General features: G+C 42.3%; 1 protein-coding gene across 2 annotated transcripts in view; it reads left to right on the top strand.

The window, feature by feature from the left end:
- The first annotated feature begins 6,424 nt into the window (after positions 1-6,424).
- The window catches only part of LOC121544775 (phospholipase DDHD1), a 43,909-nt gene continuing 28,462 nt past the window's right edge, over positions 6,425-21,871 (top strand). Inside the window, exons 1-2 of one of the 2 annotated variants that reach the window (XM_041854916.2) lie at positions 6,425-7,959; positions 10,800-10,979. In XM_041854916.2, coding sequence (XP_041710850.1) covers positions 7,272-7,959; positions 10,800-10,979 — 868 coding nt within the window. In that variant the 5' untranslated portion in view covers positions 6,425-7,271. The remainder of the gene's footprint in view (positions 7,960-10,799; positions 10,980-21,871) is intronic. The other variant, XM_041854917.2, reaches the window with a different exon arrangement.

The raw sequence follows: 21,871 nt of genomic DNA, 5'->3' as shown, positions 1-21,871 counted from the left end.
TGTAGATTGCTGAGGTTTATTGTTTTTTAAATCAATTTTAGAATAAGGTTGTAACGTAACAAAATGTGGAAAAAGTCAAGGGGTCTGAAAACCCTCCTTCATTGTTTAAATCTGTAAATGCTAGGCTCTGAAGAATAACAGCAAAGGGACAAGATGGCGGTTACACACGAATGTTTGTCGGACTTGGAGATGGAGTCAGGGGAACCCATTGAGGTCGGTAAGAAGGCGGGCAGGAACAAAAAGAAGGAAGTGGAACATAAGAGTAAATATGGAGTGCTGCAGAAGGATATTTAATATGATGAGTGTGAGGATGAATTAACTGCGGTGGCAGGTGCGATGAAGACCGCCGAGTTTGAGCCTTGTCCCGATGGTGATAAAGATGTTTTTGGCCCAGTGGGAGTGAGAATTTAGCAGAGAATGGATCATTGCCTTCTGGCTGATCCATATTTGTTGTCAGGTTGGGTGGAGAAGAGGTTGGGCAATGTTGGGTCGGTGAAAGTGACTCGAAGGTGGAATCGTGTTGATTTTTTGAGTTTCTGCCATCCAGACGGAGCGTGCGCTCCTCATTGTGTGACTGGGGACAAGAACTGTGACTTTCTTTCTTCTCCGGAGCAGGGCGCTGTTGAAAGTAATAATAACTGGAGTGGCGTTAAGTGTTGAGGAGGGCCAACTGAAGTTGAAGATTCCCGGTGTCTGTGATGTCTGCCTCTTTGTGCGACGCAGACTGGGTGGAGAGCATAGGGAAACAGAGAAGACACTGAGTTTTGACCAGATAAAGTCCAGTTAGGATGAGTCAGTTATGCTGTGAGAGCTTTTGTCCCGAACCCATTACGGTGTTTTAGGTGTCAAGCTTATGGTCATGTGGCAGCAGTGTTTAGGAAGGAGATTCCTAGATGTGAGAAGTGTGCAGAAGGACATGAGACAAAGGAATGTGTAGTATCGGTGGAAAAAGTTGTGAGTGTAAACTGTAGGGGTACGCATGGAGATCAGAGGTGTCCGGTGAGAGAAAGGCAGGTTGAGGTTGCCAGGATCAGAGTTGTGCAGAAGGTGTCATATGCTGAGGCAGTGAAGAGAGCAGTAGTGGAAGATGGGTCCAGGGTGAGGGATCCTAAGAGGATCCCTGTGAGTAGGCTGAGGTTAATAGAGAGTGATAGGAATAACATGTGCTTCAGTAAGGTTGGTTTTTGGCATTCATGGCCATGGTTGTCAACTGTACCACATGAATGGAACATCAATCACAGAGGATAGATGTTGTGATGACAGCTGCAGAGAAGTACTTGGGTGTACGAGATTTTACTGCAGAAGAGTTACAAGGTGTTTTGAACGATAGTGTCCAATCCTCCCAGGCTGCTGGCCTGGTGCAGGCTCAGATAGGGCCAAAGTAGTGGAATAGTGATGAGGTTTTAATGGGTGCAGGGTTAGTTGGTAGGACAATTGTTTCACAAAGTGTAATGAATTCATACTACAGAATAGTAGGCTGATGCACAGCCAATACATTAGGTGGCGGCATGCACTTACAACACACTGCCATAATAGCAAAGAAGAAGAAGAAGTATATCTGTAGATCTCCAATGAAGGCTCAAAGCACCTGTAGACAACCCACACCTGTTTGTTCATGTTTTGAATCTGATTGCTTTGAATTTGAATACATTTAATAAATGACTGACTATTGGGGCTTAGGCTTTGAAAACTTTTTTTAAATCTGTAAACCCCTGATAAGGGCCGAAAGGCATTTTTAAAGAACAAACACAAAATTATTATTTTTCTTTAATTAATTCAGGGGAACCCATTGAGACCAGGGTCTCATTTACAATGGTGCCCTGAGGACAACAAAAGAACACATTCAAAATGATCAATACAAATAAAATAAACTACAAATTACAGAATCAAAGCTACAGCTTCAAACACCACAAATACAGTTATTTACATTCAATCCAAACAGTTGCAATTCTCATTAAATTAATTCAACGTTGAAGTCCTAAACTGCCCTAGAGGCATGAGAGAGTCAAGATGTAGGGAGTTTTGTAGACTATTCCAAAAATGGGGGGCACTGAAACTGAAGCCGGATTTACCTAGATCGTTCTCTTCACTTCAGTTTGCTTCTCAGCGGCAAGTCTGTCGTAACCGCCATGATGCACTTTTACAACGCAGAAAACTGCTTGTTTCAAGGCCAAACCGTTCAAAGGTTACAGGAGATTTTTAAAAAATATTCTAGCGTAAATTCACAGGTCACATTTCATAATTTCATCCCTTACAAAAAAGTCCCACTGGAATCCTGCAGGGATTTGAGCCTATGTGAAGGAATTGTGCAGATGACATGCAGGAATCCTGCAGGACTAATGCTATCCTGCAGGACAACATTTGATAACTGTCAGAAGTTTTGCTTATGCTTCTGCAGGACTCGTGCAGGAATTTGTATTGTCCTGCATGAGTTTCAAAAATCCTGTAGGAATTTTTTTAATCCTGCAGATCCTATAGGATTTTTATCATGCAGGTCCTGCAAGGATTTTTATATTCCTGCAGGTCAAGGCAAGTTCCTGCAGTAAACCCTGCAGAGGCAGATCCTGCAGGATTAATTTATTCCTGCAGGACAAAGCAAATTCCTGCAGAAATAGGTCAAATTAAGCAGTAATAGGCAAATTCGTGTGGGAGGCTTGCAGAGGCAGATCCTGCAGGAGTATAAAAATGTTTTACATTCTCCAGGACTATGTGAATTCATCGGTATGCGACATTTAATAGCTTCTTTTTTTTTTTTTTTTTTTTAACCATTGATGAGTCGTCTAGCTAACAGTATAATTTAGTTTGCGGATGCAACTACCTTCACTTGTGGCTATCTAGCTAGCTAACTAGCTAACTTAACTGTTATGCATAGCTATGAGCTAGGTAAATTAGCTGTGCTATATTCAAGTCTTTGCACATCATGGACCTTGGTAGCCTATTTCACAATTTAGATATTCTATATGGTTTAGCATGTATAGGCTGAGGTTATTCAGGGACCTCAATGTGATGGCTCTTCTTTCTATCTAATATGAGTTTGTGCATATCATATATGCAATCCTTAATTTGTTTTTCAGCCATATACAGTGGGGAAAAAAAGTATTTAGTCAGCCACCAATTGTGCAAGTTCTCCCACTTAAAAAGATGAGAGAGGCCTGTAATTTTCATCATAGGTACACATCAATTATGACAAACAAATTGAGGAAGAAAAATCCAGAAAATCACATTGTAGGATTTTTAATGAATTTATTTGCAAATTATGGTGGAAAATAAGTATTTGGTCACCTACAAACAAGCAAGATTTCTGGCTCTCACAGACCTGTAACTTCTTCTTTAAGAGGCTCCTCTGTCCTCCACTCGTTACCTGTATTAATGGCACCTGTTTGAAATTGTTATCAGTATAAAAGACACCTGTCCACAACCTCAAACAGTCACACTCCAAACTCCACTATGGCCAAGACCAAAGAGCTGTCAAAGGACACCAGAAACAAAATTGTAGACCTGCACCAGGCTGGGAAGACTGAATCTGCAATAGGTAAGCAGCTTGGTTTGAAGAAATCAACTGTGGGAGCAATTATTAGGAAATGGAAGACATACAAGACCACTGATAATCTCCCTCGATCTGGGGCTCCACGCAAGATCTCACCCCGTGGGGTCAAAATGATCACAAGAACGGTGAGCAAAAATCCCAGAACCACACGGGGGACCTAGTGAATGACCTGCAGAGAGCTGGGACCAAAGTAACAAAGCCTACCATCAGTAACACACTACGCCGCCAGGGGCTCAAATCCTGCAGTGCCAGACGTGTCCCCCTGCTTAAGCCAGTACATGTCCAGGCCCATCTGAAGTTTGCTAGAGTGCATTTGGATGATCCAGAAGAGGATTGGGAGAATGTCATATGGTCAGATGAAACCAAAATAGAACTTTTTGGTAAAAACTCAACTCGTCGTGTTTGGAGGACAAAGAATGCTGAGTTGCATCCAAAGAACACCATACCTACTGTGAAGCATGGGGGTGGAAACATCATGCTTTGGGGCTGTTTTTCTGTAAAGGGACCAGGACGACTGATCCGTGTAAAGGAAAGAATGAATGGGGCCATGTATCGTGAGATTTTGAGTGAAAACCTCCTTCCCTCAGCAAGGGCATTGAAGATGATACGTGGCTGGGTCTTTCAGCATGACAATGATCCCAAACACACCGCCCGGGCAACGAAGGAGTGGCTTCGTAAGAAGCATTTCAAGGTCCTGGAGTGGCCTAGCCAGTCTCCAGATCTTAACCCCATAGAAAATCTTTGGAGGGAGTTGAAAGTCTGTGTTGCCCAGCGACAGCCCCAAAACATCACTGCTCTAGAGGAGATCTGCATGGAGGAATGGGCCAAAATACCAGCAACAGTGTGTGAAAACCTTGTGAAGACTTACAGAAAATATTTGACCTGTGTCATTGCCAACAAAGGGTATATAACAAAGTATTGAGAAACTTTTGTTATTGACCAAATACTTATTTTCCACCATAATTTGCAAATAAATTCATTAAAAATCCTACAATGTGATTTTCTGGATTTTTTTTTCTAATTTTGTCTGTCATAGTTGACGTGTACCTATGATGAAAATTACAGGCCTCTCTCATCTTTTTAAGTGGGAGAACTTGCACAATTGGTGGCTGACTAAATACTTTTTTTCCCCACTGTAAGCTATGGCTTGTTTTGGTATGTGGTTGAAAACTATGGCTGAGAAAATGTGATCACTCTCAAGTTCATAGACAGAGCTCTGGATGCAAGGAATAACAGTAATGGCATGATAACCCTTAAAAATGTACCATGGTACTTTCATTTATTATACCATGGTACTACTATGGTACTTTCATTTAAACTATGGTATAGTCTGAATTATGGAACTGTACCATGGTTTTAGCCTTGAATTATGATGGATGCCTGATGAAGACCTAACGGTCGAAATGTTGTTATAAATAAAATCACCTGGGAGCATGAGCAGCAGTGTGCAGCGTTTTCCTTTCTGTTTACCATGGTACTGCCATTGTAACTAAATATTACCATGGTATTGCATCATTTATACCATGCTATAGATCTAAATCATGGAAACTTACCATGGTTTTAGGGTTCAGACTAGAGGGAGTACAGCTAAAAGTGGAAGTAGCAGGTTAGGATAGTTAACGTGGTGCGTTAGGAGACTTAGGTTAAGGTTAGGAAAAGGGTTAGCTAAAATGCTCTCCTAACCTGCTACGAAAAGTCACTTCCAGTTGTCGCTGTACTCCTTATAGTCACATCCTGGTTTTAGCTTTGAAGTATGATGGTACTACCATACACCTAAATAATACCATGGTATTGCATCTTTTTTTAAATCATGGTATAGATGTGGAAATAGCATGGTTTTAACCTGCATTATACATTCTACCATGGTAACGCACAATGTTAAATGGTACCAAATATTATCATATGGTACCATCTTTATTAATTGTGCGTTACAATGGTACAATGGCAGTATGATGTATTAAATAAACCAAGGTCAAGAGGTTGGTTGGTATTATATTCATGCATTTATGTACCATTATGGGCAAGTTTCTGATAAAGTCAGAGGCATTAGCCTACTATTGTTGGTCTTAGTTTGTCTCTAACATCAAAGAAAAAGGGAAATAGTTGCTGTGAAAAAGGGGTAGTACTTTATGTATTGATAGTACTGTTTTTTGCTCATGTCTGGGTTCCCTGTGTTGCCAACCAGAAATGTGGTAGAATGTGAGATATGGTAGTCTAATCTTTGGCATTTTGAAATCATGTATTTATAGCAGAGAGGCGAAGCCAGGGTGATAACTGGACCCAAAATCTCTCTTCTCCAGCAGGTGGCGAATTATTTTTTCGCTCACCGAACGATACGTTTTTGTATGGAGGTCAATGAGTGTCGAATTTGGTTAACAAAAAATGTAATGGCTTATTTGCTACGTGTTGCTTATTTGATAGAATATAAGTTTCGTAATTATTAGGTTGTTACGAATGTACTGATATAAGTAGGACACGAGACATCCCGGCAACTTTGAGAAAAAACACTTTATATCGGAGTTTTGCCTGGTCGTCACTACCACAGCTATAAAGTCATAAACCCGTCTATTTATACAATTCATCTTCTTTAAATGTTATTTTAAACCTAACCCTAACATTAACCATACTGCTAAACTTGTTATGCCTAACCCTAACCTTAAATTAAGACCAAAAATTCAGATTTTTGTTTTCATACATTTTTACGATATGACCTTGTGGCTGTCGTAACTAGTGGAAACCGTTGTGCCTGTTGTTCATACGCGTGTATCTGCCCTCTCATTGGCTAGAATGGTCCCACCTGATCTTGCCTCATTCTGACTGCCTTCCATTTTTAAAGAAACGTATTTATTGTTAGTGCGGCCAGTGTATGGTCAGCAATGTTGTGCTTGTGTCGGCCCGCTATGGAAAGCCAAAAGGTGTAGGGCAGCGTTGCAAAGTAATCGCTCGGCATGTTTGTTGCACATACAATAATCGATTTATGTGTTTGGGCTAATAAAATACCGGTGTGTAAAATATGTGAAATTACGCTGATTTCTATGTGTGTATTCGTAAATTCAATCTGGAGTGCCAGAATGCGCTCAGCGACAAGTATTCGTAAATTCAGAGCGTTTCAGTTTAGCCCTCGGGGCGTTCAGAGCCCACACTGGATGTTTTTATCAGCGGATTCATTGCTACAGTAAATATACAAGCTGACACATTTCTTCCAGTCTCTGAAAGACTACAACTCGTGTGGGGCGGTGCTTCGTGCTCTGACCCGGTCCCTCCCCCAAGGCAGGCTTTTTTGAAAGAGAGGCAGACAGTAACACAATCCTTTGGGCAAAACTGAAATAACTGACAACCCAACCACAATGGCTTCAAGTGATTGCTCTCATCAAAACGAATTCGAAGACGGATCATTTGTTTAGCTACATGGTGACATTCAACAGGAATATAGTGAAGAGAATTCGAAACAAAGAGTTGGATTTAGCTAGAAGCTCAGCTACAGCAGATGCTAGCACCAAGACGGCGTGCTGGTTACTGCATAGACAAATATAGTTCAGGTCAGCTAACTAGCTAATGACAAGATAGCTTGCTCAATAGTTATGTCGAGCAGTTTTACAAATAAGACGTTTTTGCTAAGCAGTTCTCCACAGAGCCCTATGAATAGTTTTTTTTTTCATCTGTTGGCAACAACAACACACTGGGACTTGGAAACGATATATTTGTGTGTTGCTATGAAGAGCCTATGGGCGAAATGATGCAGGCGGGGATGCACTCTCAGCCAGGTCTGGATAGGCACCTGCCGCTGCTGCGAGGCCGCCACAGGGTTCCTCCGGGCAGTATGATACTGGGCCTAGAGGAGGCTTACCCCGGGTGTCACAACCGGAGCCCTCCCGTAGCCTACATAGACACCGGTGCTCAGGACTTCAGTGAAAATGACCGGAACGTCGCCCCGGTGTTGGAAAGGATAAAGAGGACTCGATCCAGTAGTTCAAGGCATCGGTATAACGAGGTTGTCACAGAATTGGGACCCGAAGAGGTGCGGTGGTTTTACAAAGAGGACAAAAAAACCTGGAAGCCTTTCGTTGGACACGACTCCCTGAAAATTGAGGTCATGTTCCGTAAATTCTGCGAACTGAACCCTGGCACGACCAAGCGCCAGGGCTTTTTGGGCATGAATGAAGGGTATGAGGAAGAGAATACAAGCGGTGTGGAAGCGACAACTGGGGGGTCGAACGGAGTTGAGCGAGCTGGACCAGTGCTGGAGCCGAGAACTAGGGTACATAGGGACAGGGGTTCGATGGAGAAAACGCACTCCACAGACGAAAGAGACCTTGATTCAATAAACATCAGTGTAGAGGCTGTATGTGTCAGGGGTGGGCTGTATGAGGTGGATCTCAAAGACAGAGAATGCTATCCTGTGTATTGGAATCGTAAGTATCAATAGGACGTTTCCTCTTTCCTACTTGTATACCCACCATTCATGTTTTTTGTTGTTGCTTGCAAACCAATGTGTGTAAGAGGGTTTGCGCCCCTTTAAAGTATTTTAGTCAACAACCCATCTTGCCAAGTGCTATTAATCTCCCAATGGTAAGCAAACGCCTCGGTGCCAGATGTTGAGTGGTGTCCATAATCTCTGGTTTTAATTCCTGTTGCATATCTCTCCAATGAGAGGCTGCAGATTGTGTGGACAGGTCACTACAGAGATTACCTTGTACAGCACTCACATGAGATCAGAGGTCGCATGGTATGATGTCACCATCATTCATTGACTTCTCCTAGGCAATCTGTCTGTCTATAATAGGCCTTAATGCACAAATATGGGCCACATACAGTGCATTCGGAAAATTCTAAAATGGATTAAATCGCTTTTTTCCATCAATCTACACACCATACCCCAAAATGACAAAGCAAAAACTGGTTTAGAGATCTTTGCAAATATATAATTTTTAAACATTAATCACATTTCCATAAGTATTCAGACCCTTTACTCAGTACTTTGTTGAAGCACCTTTGGCAGCGATTACATCCTTGAGTCTTCTTGGGTATGACACTACAAGCTTGGGGCGGCAGGTAGCTTAGTGGGTAAGAGCGTTGTGCCAGTAACCGAAAGGTCGCTGGTTCTAATCCCCGAGCCGACTAGGTGAAAAATCTGTCGATGTGCCCTTAAGCAAGGCACTTAACCCTAATTGCTCCTGTAAGTCGCTCTGGATAAGAGCGTCTGCTAAATGACGTAAAATGTAAAAAAAAATATTTGAGGAGTTTCTCCCATTCTTCTCTGCAGATCCTCTCAAATTCTGTCAGGTTGGATTGGGAGCGTCGCTGCACAGCTATTTTCTCCAGAGATGTTCGATCGGGTTCAAGTCTGGGCTCTGGCTGGGCCACTCAAGGACATTGAGACTTATCCCAAAGCCACTCCTGCATTGTCTTGGCTGTGTGCTTAGGGTCGTTGTCCTGTTGGAAGGTGAACCTTTGCCCCAGTCTGAGGCCCTGAGTGCTCTGGAGCAGGTTTTTATCAAGGATCTCGCTGTACTTTGCTCAGTTCATCTTTCCCTCGATCCTGACTAGTCTCCCAGTCTCTGCCGCTAAAAACAGCATGAAGCTGCCACCACCATGCTTCGCCGTAGGGATGGTACCAGGTTTCCTCCAGGCGTGACGCTTGGCATTCAGGCCAAAGTGTTCAATCTTGGTTTCATCAGACCAGAGAATCTTGTTTCTCATGGTCTGAGAGTCCTTTAGGTAACTTTTGGCAAACTCCAAGCAGGATGTCATATGCCTTTTACTGAGGAGTGGCTTCTGGCCACTCTACCATAAAGGCCTGAATGATGGAGGACACTGTTCTTGGACCTTCAATGCTTCATAAATGTTTTGGTACCCTTCCCCAGATCTGTGCCGCGACACAATCCTGTCTCTGAGCTCTACAGACAATTCCTTCGACCCCATGGCTTGGTTTTTTCTCTGACATGCACTGTCAACTGTGGGACCTAATATAGACAGGTGTGTGCTTTTCCAAATCATGTACAATCAATTGAATTTACCACAGGTGGACTCCAATCAAGTTGTAGAAACAGCTCAAGGATGATCAATGGAAACAGGATGCACCTGAACTCAATTTCGAGTCTCACAGGCTGTAATGTAACTAAATGTGGAAAAGGGGAAGGGGTCTTTCTGAATGCACAATCTGGACTAGAGTCAGGCCATCATATTTGAGCAACCTAATGAACCTGTAGTTTATCTTTGCCACCTCTCACAAATCCACAACAGTGGCCCGTTTTTATTAGTTTATCCATCATCCTGGGCACTGCCTCCATTGAATGTATCTGGACGTGCTAACTAATTCATGGAGATTTCCAAGAAAGCCAGTCATGGTGAAAATGAATGGACCCATGGTTATAGGGCCGGTTGCTATAGAGCCCTGGATTACTTGATCAGGCCAGCGGGGTATTTCATTTTCCCTGAAGGGATGCAAGGCTAATTGTCTGAATTCGCCTGAGGTAAAATGTAATGTAAATGTAAAACAAAGTGACAGTTTGAGAGTTTTTGTTTCCTAGGATCTTGCAGCTAGATGTTGTAATCAGTTTGAGACTCTGTTACTATGTTTGGGCCTGTAATATCACTGTTTGACATACTAATGAGTTAGCCCTATATCTTCTCTCACTAGAGTCTGTTTGATTTAATAAGACTTTTCGGAGACATTGGCATTTTCACTATCCTACATCTGTACTCTGCACCACATCCAATGATAAATGTAGCCTGAATACAAATGTAGCCTACTGTAAAAGTGATTCCATAAGAGTTTTTATTTATTTGCTGCTCTATAGATAGTGCTTAACCGTGTGTTGCTTACTCCCTGTTTGTAGGAACAAGTCACACCCAAACTATGTGCTGTTAGCTAGAATACACAATGTAGTGTTGTCATGCTCTCACCAATGACTAATTCTAAACTAATCAGTTCTGTAATCTACTTTGGCCTCCTTCCACACGCAACTGAGATTGCCAATGCCTAGCTTTATGGAGTGCCGGGTTACCTGTCGTATTGCAGCCGTCACAAAAGTACCTACCTAGTCTTATTTGCATGCTGTGTCATCCCCACACAGATTGTTGTTACCAACTGGCTCAGGATACATTACACATTTTTGTCTTTGATAACCTTAGCATTTCGTTCCCTGTCTAGGAAACAATCAAAGGGAAACATTGAAAATAAAAACAAATTGAATGCTTGTGTAAATGTCTCTTGAACTTCCCCCTGCTCCTTTCTCTCTCCCACCCTCAGAACAGGAGAGCATCCCTGTCATGAGGAGCCAGTGGTTCATAGATGGCACCTGGCTCCCGTTGGAGGAGGACGAGAGTGACCTCATCGAGGTGGAGCACCTGACCCATTTCCGTGGGCAACAGATGCAGGACAGCTTCGACTCCAACTCTGTGGTGGCCAAGACAGTCGACAGCAAAGATGGTGAGAGAACACAGTGGCTTGTGGGAGATGTGCTTTAGGCCTAATTTAATATTTTTTAAGTGTAGGCCTATATCATGCATTATTCTAAAGACTGAATACCAGTTGTATCCAACCCTAGTCCTGGAGAGCTACAGTCTGGGCAAGCTTTGCCTCAGCACCGAAACTGCTGATTCCACTAACCATGTCTTGATGATTTGTTGATTAACTGAATCAGCTAGTTCTCCAGGACCAGGTTTGGATACCAGTGCTGTAGAAATGCTCTCTCACAATCTTCATCTGCAAAACTCTGCCAGCGCAATCACTACTAACCTGATTATACACTGCTCAAAAAAAGAAAGGGAACACTAAAATAACACATCCTAGATCTGAATGAATGAAATAATCTTATTAAATACTTTTTTTCTTTACATAGTTGAATGTGCTGACAACAGAATCACACTAAAATTATCAATGGATATCAAATTTATCAACCCATGGAGGTCTGGATTTGGAGTCACCCTCAAAATTAAAGTGGAAAACCACACTACAGGCTGATCCAACTTTGATGTAATGTCCTTAAAACAAGTCAAAATGAGGCTCAGTAGTGTGTGTGGCCTCCACGTGCCTGTATGACCTCCCTACAACGCCTGGGCATGCTCCTGATGAGGTGGCGGATGGACTCCTGAGGGATCTCCTCCCAGACCTGGACTAAAGCATCCGCCAACTCCTGGACAGTCTGTGGTGCAACGTGGCGTTGGTGGATGGAGCGAGACATGATGTCCGCCACCTCATCCAGGCTCTGTCGCAGCCGGCCGCGACCGGGAGACTCATGGGCGGCGCACAATTGGCCCAGCGTCGTCCAGGGTAGGGGAGGGAATGGCCGGCAGGGGTGTAGCTCAGTTGATAGAGCATGGCGTTTGCAACGCCAGGGTTGTGGGTTCGTTTCCCACGGGGGGCCAGTATAAAAAATAATAATAATGTGTATTCACTAACTGTAAGTCGCTCTGGATAAGAGCGTCTGCTAAATGACTAAAATGTAAATGTATGTCCCAGATGTACTCAATTGGATTCAGGTCTGGGGAACGGGCGGGCCAGTCCATAGCATCAATGCCTTCCTCTTGCAGGAACTGCTGACACACTCCAGCCACATGAGGTCTAGCATTGTCTTGCATTAGGAGGAACCCAGGGCCAACTGCACCAGCATATGGTCTCACAAGGGGTCTGAGGATCTCATCTCGGTACCTAATGGCAGTCAGGCTACCTCTGGCGAGCACATGGAGGGCTGTGCGGCCCCCCAAAGAAATGCCACCCCACACCATGACTGACCCACCGCCAAACCGGTCATGCTGGAGGATGTTGCAAGCAGCAGAACGTTCTCCACGGCGTCTCCAGACTCTGTCACATGTGCTCAGTGTGAACCTGCTTTCATCTGTGAAGAGCACAGGACGCCAGTGGCGAATTTGCCAATCTTGGTGTTCTCTGGCAAATGCCAAACGTCCTGCACGGTGTTGGGCTGTAAGCACAACCCCCACCTGTGGACGTCGGGCCCTCATACCACCCTCATGGAGTCTGTTTCTGACCGTTTGAGCAGACACATGCACATTTGTGGCCTGCTGGAGGTCATTTTGCAGGGCTCTGGCAGTGCTCCTCCTTGCACAAAGGCGGAGGTAGCAGTCCTGCTGCTGGGTTGTTGGCCTCCTCCACGTCTCCTGATGTACTGGCCTGTCTCCTGGTAGCGCCTCCATGCTCTGGACACTACGCTGACAGACACCGCAAACCTTCTTGCCACAGCTCGCATTGATGTGCCATCCTGGATGAGCTGCACTACCTGAGCCACTTGTGTGGGTTGTAGACTCCATCTCATGCTACCACTAGAGTGAAAGCACCGCCAGCATTCAAAAGTGACCAAAACATCAGCCAGGAAGCATAGGAACTGAGAAGTGGTCTGTGGTCACCACCTGCAAAACCAGTCCTTTTATTAGGGGTGTCTTGCTAATTGCCTATAATTTCCACCTGTTGTCTATTCCATTTGCACAACAGCATGTGCAATTTGTCAATCAGTGTTGCTTCCTAAGTGGACAGTTTGATTTCACAGATGTGTGATTGACTTGGAGTTACATTGTGTTGTTTAAGTGTTCCCTTTATTTTTTTGAGCAGTGTATTTCCAGCCAGGTACTTATCTGTAAGGAACTTATACATAATGCAGTGTGATAGCAGCTGTGGGAATGGGGTTCTCTGTAGTGGTGTCTGGGTTAGTTATGGACTCCATTAAAAAAGCATCCACTCCCATTCAAGTAATTTACCTTAGCCCACCTTAGCAGAACTGAAAAGTGCGGTTGGGACTCATATTATTACTGAACTTATTAGCTATCATGATCTCCCTGTAGACCAGAAAGGGGAAAAATACAAGTTTGACCTTTACGAGGCAGTTGGTTGTATTGTGTTAGCCCAGAGTGTATTATAGGTAAAAGTGTATTTCTCATGCAAGGCTCAGACAGCACAGTTATGCGACTTAGTTTCAGGAATAGCTAGTTGGAGCACTCTGAAAAGGAATGAGAAATGCAATCTTTCAGTCAGCAATCCCCTTCTGAATGCAGCGAGTCTTCAGGGCTGCTTCTTCTGTGATGAATGTGAGGTTGTGTGAATGAGTGCGATACCATCAGTATTAATAATAATAATAATAATATGCCATTTAGCAGACGCTTTTATCCAAAGCGACTTACAGTCATGCGTGCATACATTTTTTTTGTTTATGGGTGGTTCCGGGGATCGAACCCACTACCTTGGCGTTACAAGCGCCGTGCTCTACCAGCTGAGCTACAGAGGACCACCATTAAATCGTAGTGTGGGAAGATTTTGTGTGACTGTAAGTGAAGGAGGTAAAGCAAGAGAGACTGTTTGTACGTTTGTGTTTGTGTGCGAGAGAAAGGGCAAATGCCACCAGTGTTGGTGTGTGCTGTGTAAGTACGTGTATGAGAAATCATCTGACACATCAAGCTAAGTCTGAAGACAAAACTTCTATCTCGAACTGAGAACAAGTGCTGCTTTCCTTCCAATGAAGGCCAGCGCCATCTCCTCAGTCACAATGGCACTCTGAATTGGACCATAACACAGTGTTTGCACACATTAACCTCTCATTGCAAATGGTCATGACTTGTTTTGACTCACTGTTAATCAAAATAAGTTTAGTCCTTGAATGGGTCCCAGCTCTAACGTCTGTTCTGTGTTCTGAATTCCTCCAACAGTACACTCTGTTCATTCATTCAAGGACAGTCTCGTCTCACCCTTCAGGAGCTAAAGGGGACTGTAAAAAGTGTCATCTATAGACTGGCTGGCTACTGGAGGTCGCCTTACACCAATCTAAACACACACAGAGGACACACATCCTAATCAAATCACAGACTGAGTGTTTGAAATGGGATCCAGGGTTATGCCAAGGGTTCTGTCATCTTCACGTAGCTACCCACAACCCAGCCCTTTCCAAATCCCCCTTTGGAAGCACATCCTTTCCATTCTGAGTCACCTCTTCAGAGAGAATACGACACTACTCTGTTCTATCACTTCACCACATCATTTAATGGATTCATTCAATTGAGGATTCACTTTTCTCAAGATTGACACTTCAAACTTTCTGTTAACACATTCTGCAAAAGCCAATTAATACCCCTGTACAGTGAACAGTCTGTCACATATTGCTTACTGAACTTCTCTCAGCCTTTGCTATGCTGCACTGAAGATTGTTGAAGAATTACTATCTTGTTATTACTGTCCATGCTGCTATTTACTAAATAATTCTTGCATCTTAAAAGCCTTACATCTTAATATTCATTATCATCCGTTTGGGCAACATTGTAGTGTGCTTCCTTTTAATGTGAGCACTCCGGGCTTCATACTGTGTTGTAAAGCACCTTGAGCCACTTTAGCACCGTACACAACACAGAGCAAGCTGTGCTTTGACAATACTGCAGTACTCTCTCGCTCTCCCCCTCTTTCTCTCTCCTTCACTCGCCTCCTCCCATCGTTCTCCCTCAACTGTCTTTCTCTCACCCTTCCTCCTCCCTCTCTCTCTTCTCCCTCTTTCTCTCTCCCTCTTCTCCCTCTTTCTCTCAACCTTCCTCTCCCCTCTCCTCTCCTGTTTCCCTCCCTGCCTCTCTGGCCCTGAAGCCCCAGCAGCCAGTTTAGACTAATGGAGCAGAAAGCATATGGTGGGGCATGCATTTCAGGCATGTTATGTAGGCATGAGTTAATCATAATGCAGGCAGGATGACCTGCGTGAGTGGAGTCCTCTCCTGCCCTAGGTTACTGCTGCTGCTACTGTCTCAGTCAAACAAGGGGAGAGGATGTGGAATGGCATGTCATTTCAAAGGAGAGATATTCAGCCTCTGTTCATTGTTATTAAAAATGGAGGGGGAAAAATGCATTGAAAGGATTCCTCATTCCTCATCAGGCTTCTTTTTATTATTTTTTGAGGGTAGATCAGCTTTAATATTTCATACAGATTGTAACTTCCATCAATGTAATTGTCTGCATCACTTCCAATCCCCCATTTTGTTTTTTTCTCTCGCATATATATATATAGTGAGGGGAAAAAAGTATTTGATCCCCTGCTGATTCTGTACGTTTGCTCACTGACAAAGAAATGATCAGTCTATACTTTTAATGGTAGGTTTATTTGAACAGTGAGAGACAGAATAACAACAAAACAATCCAGAAAACGCATGTCAAAAATGTTATTAATTTATTTGCATTTGAATGAGGGAAATAAGTATTTGACCCCTCTGCAAAACATGACTTAGTACTTGGTGACAAAACCCTTGTTGGCAATCACAGAGGTCCGACGTTTCTTGTAGTTGGCCACCAGGTTTGCACACATCTCAGAAGGGATTTTGTCCCACTCCTCTTTGCAGATCTTCTCCAAATCATTAAGGTTTCGAGGCTGACGTTTGGCAACTCGAACCTTCAGCTCCCTCCACAGATTTCCTATGGGATTAAGGTCTGGAGACTGGCTAGGCCACTCCAGGACCTTAATGTGCTTCTTCTTGAGCCACTCCTTTGTTGCCTTGCCCGTGTGTTTTGGGTCATTGTCATGCAGGAATACCCATCCACGACCCATTTTCAATGCCCTGGCTGAGGGAAGGAGATTCTCACCCAAGATTTGACGGTACATGGCCCCGTCCTTTGATGCGGTGAAGTTGTCCTGTCCCCTTAGCAGAAAAACACTCCCAAAGCATAATGTTTCCACCTCCATGTTTGACGGTGGGGATGGTGTTCTTGGGGTCATAGGCAGCATTCCTCCTCCTCCAAACACGGCGAGTTGACTTGATACCAAAGAGCTCCATTTTGGTCTCATCTGACCACAACACTTTCACCCAGTTCTCCTCTGAATCATTCAGATGTTCATTGGCAAACTTCAGACGGGCCTGTATATGTGCTTTCTTGAGCAGGGGGACCTTGCGGGCGCTGCAGGATTTCAGTCCTTCACGGCGTAGTGTGTTACCAATTGTTTTCTTGGTGACTATGGTCCCAGCTGCCTTGAGATCATTGACAAGATCTTCCCGTGTAGTTCTGGGCTGATTCCTCACCGTTCTCATGATCATTGCAACTCCACGAGGTGAGATCTTGCATGGAGCCCCAGGCCGAGGGAGATTGACAGTTATTTTGTGTTTCTTCCATTTGCGAATAATCGCACCAACTGTTGTCACCTTCTCACCAAGCTGCTTGGCGATGGTCTTGTAGCCCATTCCAGCCTTGTGTAGGTCTACAATCTTGTCCCTGACATCCTTGGAGAGCTCTTTGGTCTTGGCCATGGTGGAGAGTTTGGAATCTGATTGATTGATTGATTGCTTCTGTGGACAGGTGTCTTTAATACAGGTAACAAACTGAGATTAGAAGCACTCCCTTTAAGAGTGTGCTCCTAATCTCAGCTCGTTACCTGTATAAAAGACACCTGGGAGCCAGAAATCTTTCTGATTGAGAGGGGGTCAAATACTTATTTCCCTCATTCAAATGCAAATCAATTTATAACATTTTTGACATGCGTTTTTCTGGATATTTTTGTTGTTATTCTGTCTCTCACTGTTCAAATAAACCTACCATTAAAATTATAGACTGATCATTTCTTTGTCAGTGGGAAATGTACAAAATCAGCAGGGGATCAAATACTTGTTTCCCTCACTGTACACATACACATATACATACACACACACACACACACACACACACTCCTTAGTTGCCCTGGCTGTGTGTTTCGGGTCGTTGTCATGCTGGAAGACCCAGCCACGACCCATCTTCAATGCTCTTACTGAGGGAAGGAGGTTGTTGGCCAAGATCTCGCGATACATGGCCCCATCCATCCTCCCCTCAATACGGTGCAGTTGTCCTGTCCCCTTTGCAGAAAAGCATCCCCAAAGAATGATGTTTCCACCTCCATGCTTCACGGTTGGGATGGTGTTCTTGGGGTTGTACTCATCCTTCTTCCTCCAAACACGGTGAGTGGAGTTTAGACCAAAAAGCTCTATTTCTGTCTCATCAGACCACATGACCTTCTCCCATTCCTCCTCTGGATCATCCAGATGGTCATTGGCAAACTTCAGACGGGCCTGGACATGCGCTGGCTTGAGCAGGGGGACCTTGCGTGCGCTGCAGGATTTTAATCCATGATGGCGTAGTGTGGTACTAATGGTTTTCTTTGAGACTGTGGTCCCAGCTCTCTTCAGGTCATTACCCAGGTCCTGCCGTGTAGTTCTGGGCTGATCCCTCACCTTCCTCATGATCATTGATGCCCCACAGGGTGAGATCTTGCATGGAGCCCCAGACCGAGGGTGATTGACCGTCATCTTGAACTTCTTCCATTTTCTAATAATTGCGCCAACAGTTGTTGCCTTCTCACCAAGCTGCTTGCCTATTGTCCTGTAGCCCATCCCAGCCTTGTGCAGGTCTACAATTTTATCCCTGATGTCCTTACACAGCTCTCTGGTCTTGGCCATTGTGGAGAGGTTGGAGTCTGTTTGATTGAGTGTGTGGACAGGTGTCTTTTATACAGGTAATGAGTGGAGAACAGGAGGGCTTCTTAAAGAAAAACTAACATGTCTGTGAGAGCCGGAATTCTTACTGGTTGGTAGGTGATCAAATACTTATGTCATGCAATAAAATGCAAATGAATTACTTAAAAATCATACAATGTGATTTTCTGGATTTTTGTTTTAGATTCCGTTTCTCACAGTTGAAGTGTACCTATGATAAAAACTACAGACCTCTACATGCTTTGTAAGTAGGAAAACCTGCAAAATCGGCAGTGTATGAAATACTTGTTCTCCCCACTGTATGTGGTCCTCTGTAGCTCAATTGGTAGAGCATGGCGCTTATAACGCCAGGGTAGTGGGTTCGATCCCCGGGACCACCCATACGTAAAAATTTATGCGCACATGACTGTAAGTCGCGTTGGATAAAAGCGTCTGCAAAATGGCATATTATATACATTTTATGGACACAGTCAAATTCTACAATAATTATATTTTGTTTGTTTTTACTCCTGAACTTCCTCCAATCATTTTCATGATGTCCATCTGGTTTGCTTCTATTTGCCTTATTTTTTTCACAAAAGCTCTCAATCTATAACCTATATACTTATTATGGACACATTATGCTTTACATTAGTTATCTTGTTGTTATTAGTTGTTGTTATTAGTCCCATCCTTCAGCTTCATTCAACACCTCCCATCTATCTCGTAACACCATCCATATTGGATTTATATTTGCCATATATTTTTCAACTGTACTGTGATGTTTTACAGAAGTTCTGAACCTTTCTATTCTCATTGTTTCTAAATTGAAAAGTATAATTATATTATTGATCGATTGACCACAACTTTTCAGATCACCCAGTATTTCTATTTGCAGGGTTAGCTCCAGGTAAATAATGCAATCCTTTAGCCATTCCTGGACCTGTGTCCAAAAACAAGCTACAAATGGACAGTACCAAAACAAATGATCTAATGATTCTGTCTCTTCGCAGCAAAATCTGCAGAGCTGGGAAGATTGTATCCCCCATATAAATAACATTCTATTGTTAGCAAGAATTGTATATAATAATTTAAATTGAATCCGGCGTCGTTTTGCGTATCAATTCATAAACACTATGCCATGGAATCGGTATGTCAGAAATCTCTTCCCAACTATTTTGCAATCTATATGGGACGGCTGTCAATCCTTTGGTCCTTAAATGAAACTGGTATAATTTTTTATTTATCACAATTTTCTTTAACCAATTATATTCTTTAATGCAAGGCCGACAGACAAGTTCTTTACTTTTTCCCCCTTCCACTTTCCTTGTCCATTTTTGCGGTAATGCTGCAATTATTTGGTTGTAATTTTGGGTAGAGCAGACATTTCCATATGTTTTTGTTAGCTGCATGTGCTACATAACTCCACCAGTCCTACCGATAATATCATTTACGGAGATTATACCTTTTTTAAAACATTTTGTCAGTTTTTTTATTTTATTTTTATCAATTAGTATATTTGAGTTTAACCACAATATTTGTTGCATTATTTGTTCTTTCGTTTCTGGAGGAATAAATTGAAATTGCAACCAACTTTCTATGGCTTGTTTTAGAAATAGTGACATTTGGGAGATTATTTCCTTTTCAAATAACTGAAAGTGAGTGGTTGTAATCTGAATAAAGGGAAAAAGGCCATTCTTGAACATTGTCTCACCCAATCTTACTAATTTGCTAGAGAACCAGTTCGGATTTTATGTATAACTTTTGTATGACTGAAGCTTTTAGTGATAGGTCTAATGCTTTAATATTTAATAATTTCTGTCCTCCGAATTCATATTCATTATAAAAATAGGCCTGTTTAATTTTGTCTGGCTTGCCGTTCCGAATAAAATTGAATATTTTTTTCTCATATAATTTCAAAAAACTGTTCGCTATGCGTAGGCAAGACCATAAGCAAATAGGTAAACTGGGATAATACTAAAGAGTTAATCAGGGTGATTTTTCCACAAATTGACAGGTATTTACCTTTCCATGGTGGCAAGATCTTATCTATTTTTGCTAACTTTCTATTAAAATGTATTGGAGTGAGATCATTTATTTCATTTGGGATATGTATTCCGAGTACCGGTATATCCACATCACCATCAGACCATTTTATTGGTAAACTACATGGTAATGTAAAAATTGTATTTTTTTGTGATCCAATACGTAATATAGTACATTTATCATAATTTGGTTGTAATCCAGAGTGGTTAGAACATTTATCTAGATCCTCTATGAGGCTGTGGAGGGATTCAAGTTGTGGATTTAAAAGAAAACAGGAATTATCAGCGTACAATGACACCTTTGTTTTTAAGCCTTGGATTTCTAATCCCTTGATATTATTGTTGGATCTGATTTTTAATAGCTAACATCTCGATGGCAATAATAAATAGATATGCCGATAGTGGACAACCTTGTTTCACTCCTCTTGACAGTTTAAAACTTTCTGAGAAATAGCCATTATTTACCATTTTACTCCTAGGGTTACTATACATGATTTTAACCCAATTTATAAGAGATTGTCCAAAATTGAAACGCTCCAGGCATTTATATATAAACCCCAGTCGTACTTTATCAAATGCCTTTTCGAAGTCTGCTATGAATAGTAGGCCTGGTTTCCCAGATTTTTCATAGTGTTCTATTGTTTCTAGCCTTATATTATCTCCAATGTATCGCCCATGTAAAAAATCTGTCTGATTAGAATGAATAATGTCCGACAATACCTTTTGAATTCTATGCGCTATACATTTTGCTAGAATTTTTGCATCACAACACTGAAGTGTAAGGGGCCTCCCATGTTTTAAATGGACTGGATCTTTATATTTTCCACTTGTATCCTGTTTCAGTAATAATGAAATCAGACCACCTTCTTGAGTGTCTGATAATCTACCATTTACATAGGAGTGGTTAAAACATGCTAATAACGGTCCTCTGAGTATAAAACAAATCTCTACAATTTGCTTCAGTTAGAGGAGATGGAGGCGACTGAAACGAAAACATATGCTTAAAGTACTTTGTTTCCTCCTTCAAAATATCATTTGGTGAATCATGGGTGACTCCGTCATTTGTAACCAGTTTCAATAAATTATTTTTGGTAGCAATCCTATGTTGAAGATTAAAAAAGAATTTGGTGCATTTTTCCCCATATTCCATCCAGTTTGCTTTATTTTTGTGATATATTACACTTGATCTTTCTTGAATAAGTTTCTCTATTTCTTTTTACTCTAATTGATTCTGAGCCTCTATGTTACAGTTTTTATTGCTATCTATCTGTTCTGTTAGACCTTCTATTTCCTTTGTTAGTGTGGACTCTTTTGACCTAAATTGCTTTTGTTTTCAAGATGAGTACTGAATTGCATGGCCTCTAAAGGCACATTTTAAAAGTGTCCCATACAATAAGGGGATTTGCTTTACCTATGTTATGTCGGAAAAAATCAGTTATAAATTCCTCTGTCCTAGTTAAAAACAAGTTATCATCCAATAGGCTTTGATTACATTTCTAATATCCTCGCCCACGTGGAAATTCAGTAAGAGTAATGTATATGCCAATTATATGATGATCAGGCTTCTTTGGCCAAGAGTGACAGTTTGCCACTTTCTTTGCAGTTAATGGCTGCCATCGCTGCCTAATTTGAGGAGGGAAATTGACAGGGTCATGGCTAGAAGGGATCCAGCTGTTGTCAAATGAATGTCAAAAGTTTGATTTTTGTATTTTAGCTAACCCTAACCCTTTTCCTAACCTTAATCTAATTCTCCTAACCTGTTACGGTAATTATCCTAACCTGCTGCGTAAATTCTCTTAACCTGCTATGAAAAGTCAAATCTGATGTTAATTTGACAAAAGCTGGATAACCTCCTAGCCATGGTCAA

The sequence above is a fragment of the Coregonus clupeaformis genome, chromosome 29 (genome assembly GCF_020615455.1).
Source record: "Coregonus clupeaformis isolate EN_2021a chromosome 29, ASM2061545v1, whole genome shotgun sequence".
NCBI lineage: Eukaryota > Metazoa > Chordata > Actinopteri > Salmoniformes > Salmonidae > Coregonus > Coregonus clupeaformis.
This window is presented reverse-complemented; position numbering and strand designations above follow the sequence as displayed.